At 45.0% G+C, this 12382-nt stretch overlaps 1 protein-coding gene across 17 annotated transcripts in view; it reads left to right on the forward strand.

Annotated features, from left to right (window-relative positions):
* cadps2 (Ca++-dependent secretion activator 2) overlaps window positions 1–12382 on the forward strand; it is a 607285-nt gene that overhangs the window by 385860 nt on the left and 209043 nt on the right. For all 17 annotated transcript variants that reach the window (XM_059652338.1, XM_059652341.1, XM_059652344.1 and 14 more), the window contains exon 12: window positions 625–761. In XM_059652338.1, coding sequence (XP_059508321.1) covers window positions 625–761 — 137 coding nt within the window. The remainder of the gene's footprint in view (window positions 1–624; window positions 762–12382) is intronic.

Genomic DNA, 12382 nt, shown 5'->3' on the forward strand with positions numbered 1-12382 from the left:
ATCTGCAGCATTAATTTTCTTAGGGAATGGAGTTTTCAGACTTGTAAAATTTATTGGCTTTGGAGTGTGAGGGTGTACAATAATTATCACTTGCAATAGCATTGAAAGCTCATCTATTCCTGATTCTGAAAACCAATTTTTTTAATGCATCTTTTGTGTATAACTATTGTGAACGACATTAAATACACTCCATTACAGGGATTTCTGTGCCAATTTCATCCTTGTGGCCTTCAACAGCACACCCTGTGGAGGAACACAGTATCTGTGACAGCAACATTTGGATTCTTACATCTAGCTGTGCATCTGCAGACGTCTGCAGTTGCTGTCATACTTAATTTGTAGTAATGATGAGCACTGATATAAATACGGCAGAATCAAAAGCAATACATTTTCGAATGTTTGCAACAGTGGTTAAAGACTAGTATAAAACTCTGCTGTGCATGTAACACATTCTGTGCTCGTTGTCCTTCCATATCAATACAAAACAAATACCCCTCCATTTAAAGGTCTATTTTCCAATAAAAATTCTGTTTTCGAAAATATTTTATTTTTGCCAACAATTGGATCTGAACTTAAAACAAACACATCACATGCAGAATTTCATTATTGTCATTTCTTCTGCAGATGCGGACCGAGCTCAGAAGCATGGAATGGACGAGTTCATCTCTGCTGATCCCTGCAAGTTTGATCATTCTGCTCTGTTTGAAATGCTGCAAAGAAAAACATTAGAGCACAGGCTGAATGATTCATATTCTTGTCTGGTGAGTAACCGGCTGAGAGAAGGTGGCGGGGACAAAATGACTCTTCCCACCATGCTAGTTCTTTAAACACCTCCTGCCAGCAGTAGGATTAAGGATTTTCTACAGTTGATTTCAAATTTGAAAATGATACACTTGAAGACCACTGCTGTGTCACCAAAGGGAAAAGAGAATAGACCAAAGCAATGTGACATGAATTAGTCAATGGATGGCAGAGGAACTGGAGACTTTTAATAACCTCACAGCGCACATATTGGCTTTGCAAATCGTTACATTGGCGTTTCAAGGCATAACACTCGATCAAAACTTGCCATCTGTTTATATCTTCGGTAGCCCCTTATATTTGGTGAAACTTAAAAAAGGAGCATGACTGCTGTAGTTTTTCAGGGTGCATCACTTATTCAACTCCAGCAAGGAGTTTTCTGATTGTGTCAGCTGCAGTCTGCCTGTGTGAGGGTCATGAATTATTTTCCATAGGTCCATCTTGTATTCCCCCCACAATGCACCCCTAACCACATCCCATATCACGACAGTTTACTAGCAGCAAATATTTTGACTTGAATCTTGTTCAAACAGAGATACTCTGAAACAAACCCAAAAAATCAATTTTTCTTGTAAATGAGTTTGTTGATTGTGGATATCGGCACTAAGCTATTCAACTGCATAGAGGGAGTCCACATTTAAAATTGCCCTGACCAGTTGTGTTTTGTTTTAATGCCAATAAGATATTCAGACTGGAACTGTCATTGGGTGCCCGAGATTCATTTCAACTTCGCATAATCCATCCTGTCATGTACATTACGTAATAGAAACTGAAAGAACTGCAGATGCTCTAAATAGAAACAAAAATAGAAGTTGCTGGGAAAGCCCAGCAGGTCTGGCAGCATCTGTGAAGGAGAGAACAGAGTTCTAAACTGAGACAGGGTCACTAGACCCAAAACATTAACTCTGATTTCTCTTCACAGATGCTGCCAGGCTGCTGAACTTTTCTAGCAACTTCTGTTTTTGTTTCTGATCAACAGTACCTAATCCGACTGGCCCCGTTTTGGCAGTCACTCCCTCCCCCAACACATCCCATCCCCCCACACCCACCAATCCCAAGATGGCAGGCGAAGCAGTAGGGCCCCTGTGGCAGACCACAGCTCACAGTTGGCAGAACAAAGCTGGAGAGTAGTCAAGATGTATTTGGGTCTGTAGACAGCCACGAGGGGCAGCCCAAATGAGCAGTGACCCTAGCGGACCCCAGAGAAGGCAATAGCCCAGGAGGAAGCAACCACCATGCACTGGCCGGAATGCGGCCTGGGGCAAGTGAGAGACTCACAGCTAATCCATAACGAAATAAGCAAAGACTCTTCAGCACAAACCCTGCACCAGCACTCACCCGGCTCCACGACCAGAGGGTCCACTGCAGGATGCACCAGAAGTAAATTATTGCATTTTCTTTGATACAGGTGCTATGAAACTTATTTTATTTTATCAGTTATCTTATTTACCAATGTAGGGATTTAGTTATTTAAAATAATTCAAATTAGAGGGTACAGGGATAACATTGAATTATTTTCTAAGAAAGCTTTTACAGAAACTAGCTCCAGCTTTAATATTGACTCCTATGGGAAACAATACTTCACCTAGTCTTTTCATGTAGCTGGTGATTTTCAGGAATGTAGCCCTGACTTTAAATCAAAAGGAGCTGTATATTCTATAAGAATGGTGATCTGGAGATGTGTTAAAGGAAGTGTTATGTTTCTGACAGTGTGCTCTATTTTATTTGGAGAGATTGTGAGCAAACTACATTTTTTTTTTCCCTAAATTGATGTGTAGCAAACTGAGTGAGGGAAAGGAATTGACTAATCTCTACCTATTGGCTTATATGCTGTTACCCTTACCTTGCTTATGTTCTCTCATTTAACATTTCTGAGCACAGAATCTAGGCATTTAATAGACATTTAACCCATGGCCAATGTCGTTTAATCTTTCCTTTTACACCAAGAGCAGTCCATTTCTTATAGTCTCTCATTCCAACAATTGATTTGAGGTAAAGTTTGGATTTTGCTACACTGACTCAGCTTGGCACATCATTTAATAAAATGCGAGGCTGGATGAACACAGCAGGCCAAGCAGCATCTCAGGAGCACAAAAGCTGACGTTTCGGGCCTAGACCCTTCTTCAGAGAGGCTGCTTGGCCTGCTGTGTTCATCCAGCCTCACATTTTATTATCTTGGAATTCTCCAGCATCTGCAGTTCCCATTATCTTTGGCACATCATTTGTTCACTTTGGCAGGAACAAACTATGAAATGACTGATTGCAGAACTCTGTATTACAGAAGGATCTGGGTGTCCTGGTATGTGAGTCATAAATAGTTAGTATGGAAGTATAGTGGTGAGTGATTGGAAAAGCAAGCAAAATGTTTATTGTAGGGGGAATTGAATTTAAAAGTAGGAATTCTTTTTTAACCTACACTTGTATAGGAATTGGCTCTATCACATCTACAGTACTGTATTCAGTTTTAATCACCTTGTTTAAGAATGGGCAAGATTGCAATGGAAGCAGTTGAGGGACATTCCTTAATAAATTCCTGGAATAAGGAATCTATCTTTTGAGAAGATGTGATAATGGGAACTGCAGATGCTGGAGAATCCAAGATTATAAAATGTGAGGCTGGATGAACACAGCAGGCCCAGCAGCATCTCAGGAGCACAAAAGCTGACGTTTCGGGCCTAGACCCTTCATCAGAGAGGGGGATGGGGTGAGGGAACTGGAATAAATAGGGAGAGAGGGTTAGGCGGACCGAAGATGGAGAGAAAAGAAGGTACGGGGAGAGGAGAGTATCGGTGGGGAGGTAGGGAGGGGATAGGTCAGTCCAGGGAAGACGGACAGGTCAAGGAGGTGGGATGAGGTTGGTAGGTAGGAGATGGAGGTGCGGCTTGGGGTGGGAGGAAGGGATGGGTGAGAGGAAGAACAGGTTAGGGAGGCAGAGACAGGTTGGACTGGTTTTGGGATGCAGTGGGTGGAGGGGAAGAGCTGGGCTGGTTGTGTGGTGCAGTTGGGGGAGGGGACGAACTGGGCTGGTTTTGGGATGCGGTGGGGGAAGGGGAGATTTTGAAGCTGGTGAAGTCCATATTGATACCATTGGGCTGCAGGGTTCCCAAGCGGAATATGAGTTGCTGTTCCTGCAGCCTTCGGGTGGCATCATTGTGGCACTGCAGGAGGCCTGTGATGGACATGTCATCTAAAGAATGGGAGGGAGAGTGGAAATGGTTTGCAACTGGGAGGTGCAGTTGTTTATTGCGAACCGAGCGGTGTTTATTCATTGGAATCTAAAGGAATGAAAAGCGATCTTGTTGAAACGTAAAAGATTCTTGGGGAATTCAGCAGGATGAATGTTGAAAAGATCCCTTTGTGGGACAGACTAGAAATAATGGACACAGTTTGAAGATTAGGGGCAGTCCATCTAGAATGGAATTGAGAATTTATGCCTCTCAGAGGCTTCTAACTGTGTCGACTCTCTTTGCCAGAGATCGTGGAAGTGGTTATTGATCTTGGAAATATTGGCTTTGTTTCTTTTTCCACGGGTGCTGAGCTTCCCCAGCACATTTTGTTTTGATTTTGGATCTCCAGCATCTGTGGGAGCCCGTTTTTACATATGGGAACCAAAGACAATCTAAATAGGCAGGAAAGTGAAGTTGAAGCCATAGTCCAGCCATGGTCTTATTGAATAGTGGTTCAGTCTTGAGAGGCCAAATGACCTGCCCCCACTTGTAATTCTTGCACTCATTGTATGTCTTAACCTCATTGGCAGCTGGGAGCTCTCTTCACTACTCAAGCTCATCAACAGTTTTGCAACATCCACATGGCGCCTGCCAAACGAACTAGTTCTTTAATTGACATCCTTTATGTCACTAGACCCCTCATGAAAATTGCGAGAACAATTTGAAAGCTAATTTTCTGAAAGCTGACTGCCCTTTCCCTGCAGTCCTACTAATCTGAATGTATCATCATTTAGAGACACCCTGGGGAACAGGAACAGAAACAGTATCCAACAACAAAGTATTTGAACTGTATCATTGAGCAAATGGCTCTTAAGCATCTAAATCACAAGAAACCCACCTGAGTTACATTCTAAGAAGCATAGTCATAGGTAGAACAGTATGTGACTTCTGTCAAACATCAATTTGGTGAATTGAGCCAAGAACAGCAAAGAAATGTCTAGTGAATGACATACAAAACCCATACTCATTGTCCACAAATGCAACTTTGAAACAACTTAGTATTGTTGAACTCTAATAATTGAAGCATCTCTGTTCACCTTAAGTTTATGGTCAGTGCACCACATGCAATAAGTGGCAACTGTATTGGTCAACACTGGTCTTTGAGAGCTCAGTTTGAGTTGTCTAATATAGTTAATTTGATAGATGGGTTCAATCCAAGTTTTCTGTAAGAATACATTTATGGATGCTATTTTTGTAAGAATGTCAAATAGTATGAGCAGGACTTACTTAAAACACATGAGTATCTGCAGGTTTTGGAAGGTACGTTATAACTATAATTTGTTGTTTAAATGGAGATATGAAGAAAGACTAACTTCAGAGGGGCCTAAACAGTTATTATTTGGCGTATCATAATGATGCTGAGTGAGTAGGACATATTGTCCTTATTATTTATGTTCCTGCGGACATCATTTAGCAATGTGTACTTGTTAGCTTCGGTGTATTTTACACTTCTTAGGTCGTTCATTTCCTGTTGATCTGAATATATTTAGAGATTCTACTATGCATCTCTTAACGTCAGAGATTCTGATTTGCCCTGTAAATCAATTCACACAAGCATTTGTTTTATTTGCACATTCAGTGGCCAGATGTTAGCACTTCTGTCATCCAAAAACTCAGTAATCCTGGTTTTTCTTTGAAGTACTGCAAGGGCGCAGGTGTTTCTACTTGCAACTTTTAAACTAATAGTTTTTTTTCCTGACATATTGTTCTTAATATTGATTATACTAATGAAGGCTGTGGATAGAGGGCAGCCTATAGACATACTGTGCTTGGGATTTGCAGAAAGCATTTGACATCAGCCACATAAAAGGCTATTGTGCAAAGTAGGAGTTCATGGTGTAATGTTAATGTATTGGCATGGTTTAAAGCTTAACTGGCAGGCAAAAACAGTGAAAGTCGGTCTTTTCCTGATTGTCAGGATGTGATGAGTGCAGTCCCAAAGCAGTCTGCGTTGGGGCCTCAGGTTTTTGCAGTTTATATCAAAGGCTTATATGATGGGAGCAAAGGCACCCAGTTATAATTTCTTCCAACCTCATCCATCAGGCAGAAAATTTAAAAAAAGCTTGAACAGATTCAAGTACAGCTTCTTCCTCACTGTTACTAAACTTCTGAATGGGTCTCTCAAAATTTAAACTTAATGTTGATCTCACACTTTGTGCACCTTCTCTGCAGCCATAACATCATATTCCTCACTTTGTTCTATTATCCTAGTGCACTTTGTATGGTATGATCTGTCTGTACTGCATGCAACACAAAATATTTCACTGTACCTAGGTACATGTGACAATAACAAATCAAATCAAAAGAAGAAAGCTGAATTTGTAGATGACCCAAAGATAGGTAGCAAATTATCTTGTACAGAGGTTGTAAATATTGCAGATGCATTAACTGAATGGGCAAAAGTCTGCAGTTGGATATGACCTTGGTAAATGTAAAGTAGTTCATTTCAGCAGAAAAGTTTAAGAAAACAAAAATCTTACTTAAATTGGAACTGACTGCAGAATTGCAAAGTGGAGAAGAATCTAGGTGCTCGAATGAAACTGAGATAAGAGATTAGTATGCAAGTACAGCAAGTTAATAAACAGATTAATAGATTACTATCCTTTGTTATGAGAGGAATTGAACATATAAACGAGGATGGTGTGCTTTAGGTATTTAGAGCATCGGTGAGATTACATCTCAAATTGTGGAGTTTTCTTTTCCTGATGCATGGAAGAATGCAAAATAATTTGAGGCAGTTTATTGAGGGTTTACTAGATTTTTAGCAGGAATGATCAGGTCATCTTATGAAGAAAGTTTGGAGAAGGGTGAAGAGTGACTAGATTGAAGGACATGGAATTCTGAATGGTCTTGACTTAGAAAATATATTGCTGTTTGTGGGTTAGTCCAGAATGAGGGAGCACTGTTTAAAATTAAGGGCCTCCCTTTCAGGACAGAGATTAGGAGACTTTATTAGCGATCACACAGTAATGCAACTTTGCAACTCTCTGCCTTAGAAAGGCAACGGAGTCAGTGTCATTAAATATTTTGAACGTTATTGTAGATAGATTCCTGTTAATTTACTGTAGCACTCCTCATTTATTAGTTCTACTTTGATTGGAAGAAAGTTTGTGCAGGAATTCTGAACAATACATTTAGAAACCGTTGTCTGATGAGATAATATCAACATGATTTTACAAAAGGCACATTCTATTTATCAAGTATTAGGAGTTTTTTGAGGATGTAGCTGATAGGATAGATAACAGGGAACCAGTAATGTTTGTGTTTGGATTTACAGGAGTACAAGAATAAAGATGCTTTTCAACAATTGTCATCTGTTTTGTGAGACCACACCTGGAGTAGTGCTTCTAGTTTTGGTCTGTAGGTTTAAAAAAGATACATAGTATTGCTGATGATAGAGCAAACATTCACTCGACTGGTTCCTGGATGAAAGGGTTATGCAATGATGGGAGGTTGATTAGGTTAGATCTGTATTCTCTGAGGTTCAGATGAATGAAAGGTGATCTTAATGAAATGTAAAAGATTCTGAAGGGGTTTGACGGCTAGAGGCAATGAAGTTGTTGGCCCTGACTGGAAAATCTAGAACATGGAGAACAGTCGTGGAACAAGGGGCTGAAGTAAGAAATCACTCTCAAAGGGCATTGTGGAAGAACCATCATTACCTATCTCAGTGTTAAATATATTCAGAACTTTGGCCTATCATGAAATCAGGGGACCAGGTAAATTTGTGTTGTTGAAGCCAATGATCAGCCATTATTGTACTGAAATATGGAGCCAGCACCAAAGCCTACTCCTGCAACCACTCTCATTTCTTATGTCCCTGCCATTAGAGATGCTGCTATTCAGCTAGTTTGGTTCACTGCTGAAAAATGATTGGACACAGTCAAGATGTGGGATCTGACTATATCACTTCTGAAGGCCTGTGTATCAGAATGAGTTGTTTCCTAACCTTGCTATTCCACTGTGAATATGACACTGCCATCTGCCTTTCAGTGTGAAGGATTCCGTAAGGGCGTATTGCCCATAAAAGGATAAATATCATGCAACAAGTTACTTCCCAATTCAAATCTTTTCTGCTCTTAGTGCATGGATCGTCAATACTGCCAATAAGCCTCATAACTCACATAAATGCAGTTCCACTTCGACCACAATTCATCAACTTCAGATTTCATCATAGCCTTGATCTGGATATGAACACATGACATCAAAGGAGAGGTGAATGTGTCTACCCTCAGTGTTACAGCAGCATTTGTCCATGTGTGGATGAACAAGTGCTGATGGAACTGAGGTTAAGGGAGTCAAAGTGCAAGCCTACCAGTGGCTAGAATCCCACTTGATTGCAAACCCAAGTTGTTGCAGTTATCAGATTCCAGACTTTGCGGCCTGGAAGATATATCTGCTTTCCAGAATTAGACTACACTTTCTGCATTGAATATCTACTTTCTAATTCCTCAAAGCTATTACTTGAAGTCAGGAAAAGAATGATTGAACACTTAACAGTTACCTGGATGGTTGTGTTCACAATATTAAAATAATTAACATCATCTTAATACAGCAATGCAGTAAATTGACTTTCCCTTCACTATTAGTGTATTGTGAGTGCTGCCTATACTGCCTACAAGATTTCGACAGTAGCAACTCACCATGCTCAGCTTACGCTCTCTTCAACTTGGCAATAATTATGTAGAGATGTATGAGTAGAACTGTCAAGGGAACAACTTTACCATCAACTTTTCCTGCATATCACACACCATTCTGACTACATTTATTACCATAATCACCACCTCCAGCCAAAACAGTCCAAAGTTGTGCAGGTTAGGTGGATTTGGCCATGCTATAATTGCCCGTTGTGTTTAGGGGGATGGGTCTGGGTGGGATGCTTCAAGGGGCGGTGTGGACTTGTTGGGCCGAAGGGCCTGTTTCCACACTGTAGGGAATGTAATCTAATCTAATCTTAATCTTAAACACTGTTGTATAAGGTAATGGCTCTAAAGGAGTCAATGTTCATGTCACATTGAGCTCCACCTAATCGGATGATTTCAAACAATCTTTGGTGGTGACAGTGAGTTCTGCAGTAGCCTTTGTAGGGAGCTGATGTAGATAGTACAGCTCCTGAGAATCGTGCCTGATGTGACCTGTATCTGTTTCTATCATACAATAAACAATCTTGTCAAGTAAAAGAAGTGTGAGGCTGGATGAACACAGCAGGCCAAGCAGCATCTCAGGAGCACAAAAGCTGACGTTTCGGGCCTAGACCCTTCATCAGAGAGGGGGATGGGGAGAGGGAACTGGAATAAATAGGGAGAGAGGGGGAGGCGGACCGAAGATGGAGAGTAAAGAAGATAGGTGGAGAGAGTGTAGGTGGGGAGGTAGGGAGGGGATAGGTCAGTCCAGGGAAGACGGACAGGTCAAGGAGGTGGGATGAGGTTAGTAGGTAGCTGGGGGTGCGGCTGGGGGTGGGAGGAAGGGATGGGTGAGAGGAAGAACCGGTTAGGGAGGCAGAGACAGGTTGGACTGGTTTTGGGATGCAGTGGGTGGGGGGGAAGAGCTGGGCTGGTTGTGTGGTGAAGTGGGGGGAGGGGACGAACTGGGCTGGTTTAGGGATGCAGTAGGCGAAGGGGAGATTTTGAAACTGGTGAAGCCCACATTGATACCATATGGCTGCAGGGTTCCCAGGCGGAATATGAGTTGCTGTTCCTGCAACCTTCGGGTGGCATCATTGTGGCAGTGCAGGAGGCCCATGATGGACATGTCATCGAGAGAATGGGAGGGGGAGTGGAAATGGTTTGCGACTGGGAGGTGCAGTTGTTTGTTGCGGACTGAGCGGAGGTGTTCTGCAAAGCGGTCCCCAAGCCTCCGCTTGGTTTCCCCAATGTAGAGGAAGCCGCACCGGGTACAGTGGATGCAGTATACCACATTGGCAGATGTGCAGGTGAACCTCTGCTTAATGTGGAATGTCATCTTGGGGCCTGGGATGGGGGTGAGGGAGGAGGTGTGGGGACAAGTGTAGCATTTCCTGCGGTTGCAGGGGAAGGTGCCGGGTGTGGTGGGGTTGGAGGGCAGTGTGGAGCGAACAAGGGAGTCACGGAGAGAGTGGTCTCTCCGGAAAGCTGACAGGGGAGGGGATGGAAAAATGTCTTGGGTGGTGGGGTCGGATTGTAAATGGCGGAAGTGTCGGAGGATAATGCGTTGTATCCGGAGGTTGGTAGGGTGGTGTGTGAGAACGAGGGGGATCCTCTTGGGGCGGTTGTGGCGGGGGCGGGGTGTGAGGGATGTGTTGCGGGAAATACGGGAGACGCGGTCAAGGGCGTTCTCGATCACTGTGGGGGGAAAGTTGCGGTCCTTGAAGAACTTGGACATCTGGGATGTGCGGGAGTGAAATGTCTTATCGTGGGAGCAGATGCGGCGGAGGCGGAGGAATTGGGAATGGGGATGGAATTTTTGCAGGAGGGTGTGTGGGACGAGGTGTATTCCAGGTAGCTGTGGGAGTCGGTGGGCTTGAAATGGACATCAGTTACAAGCTGGTTGCCTGAGATGGAGACTGAGAGGTCCAGGAAGGTGAGGGATGTGCTGGAGATGGCCCAGGTGAACTGAAGGTTGGGGTGGAAGGTGTTGGTGAAGTGGATGAACTGTTCGAGCTCCTCTGGGGAGCAAGAGGCGGCGCCGATACAGTCATCAATGTACCGGAGGAAGAGGTGGGGTTTGGGGCCTGTGTAGGTGCGGAAGATGGACTGTTCCACGTAACCTACAAAGAGGCAGGCATAGCTGGGGCCCATGCGGGTGCCCATGGCCACCCCCTTAGTCTGTAGGAAGTGGGAGGAGTCAAAAGAGAAGTTGTTGAGTGTGAGGACGAGTTCAGCTAGGCGGATGAGAGTGTCGGTGGAGGGAGACTGGTCGGGCCTGCGGGACAGGAAGAAGCGGAGGGCCTTGAGGCCATCTCCATGCGGAATGCAGGTGTACAGGGACTGGACGTCCATGGTGAATATGAGGTGTTGGGGGCCAGGGAATTGGAAGTCCTGGAGGAGGTGGAGGGCATGGGTGGTGTCACGGACGTAGGTGGGGAGTTCCTGGACCAAAGGGGAGAAAATGGAGTCCAGATAGGTGGAGATGAGTTCGGTGGGGCAGGAGCAGGCTGAGACGATGGGTCGACCAGGGCAGGCAGGTTTGTGGATTTTGGGAAGAAGATAGAAACGGGCCGTGCGGGGTTGGGGAACAATGAGGTTGGAGGCTGTGGGTGGGGGGTCCCCTGTGGTGATGAGGTCGTGAATGGTGTTGGAGATGATGGTTTGGTGCTCGGGTGTGGGGTCATGATCGAGGAGGCGGTAGGAGGTGGTGTCGGAGAGTTGGCGTCTGGCCTCGGCGATGTAGAGGTCAGTGCGCCATACTACCACTGCGCCACCCTTGTCTGCGGGTTTGATGGTGAGGTTGGGGTTGGAGCGGAGGGCTGCCCGTTCTGCGGGGGAGAGGTTGGAGTGGGTGAGAGGGGTGGAGAGGTTGAGGCGGTTAATGTCTCGACGGCAGTTGGAGATGAAGAGGTCGAGGGAGGGTAGGAGGCCTGGGGGTGGTGTCCAAACCATCATCTCCAACACCATTCACGACCTCATCACCACAGGGGACCTCCCACCCACAGCCTCCAACCTCATTGTTCCCCAACCCCGCACGGCCCGTTTCTATCTTCTTCCCAAAATCCACAAACCTGCCTGCCCTGGTCGACCCATCGTCTCAGCCTGCTCCTGCCCCACCGAACTCATCTCCACCTATCTGGACTCCATTTTCTCCCCTTTGGTCCAGGAACTCCCCACCTACGTCCGTGACACCACCCACGCCCTCCACCTCCTCCAGGACTTCCAATTCCCTGGCCCCCAACACCTCATATTCACCATGGACGTCCAGTCCCTGTACACCTGCATTCCGCATGGAGATGGCCTCAAGGCCCTCCGCTTCTTCCTGTCCCGCAGGCCCGACCAGTCCCCCTCCACCGACACTCTCATCCGCCTAGCTGAACTCGTCCTCACACTCAACAACTTCTCTTTTGACTCCTCCCACTTCCTACAGACTAAGGGGGTGGCCATGGGCACCCGCATGGGCCCCAGCTATGCCTGCCTCTTTGTAGGTTACGTGGAACAGTCCATCTTCCGCACCTACACAGGCCACAAACCCCACCTCTTCCTCCGGTACATTGATGACTGTATCGGCGCCGCCTCTTGCTCCCCAGAGGAGCTCGAACAGTTCATCCACTTCACCAACACCTTCCACCCCAACCTTCAGTTCACCTGGGCCATCTCCAGCACATCCCTCACCTTCCTGGACCTCTCAGTCTCCATCTCAGGCAACCAGCTTGTAACTGATGTCCA

Source organism: Stegostoma tigrinum, chromosome 18 (assembly GCF_030684315.1).
Source record: "Stegostoma tigrinum isolate sSteTig4 chromosome 18, sSteTig4.hap1, whole genome shotgun sequence".
NCBI classification, from domain to species: Eukaryota; Metazoa; Chordata; class Chondrichthyes; order Orectolobiformes; family Stegostomatidae; genus Stegostoma; species Stegostoma tigrinum.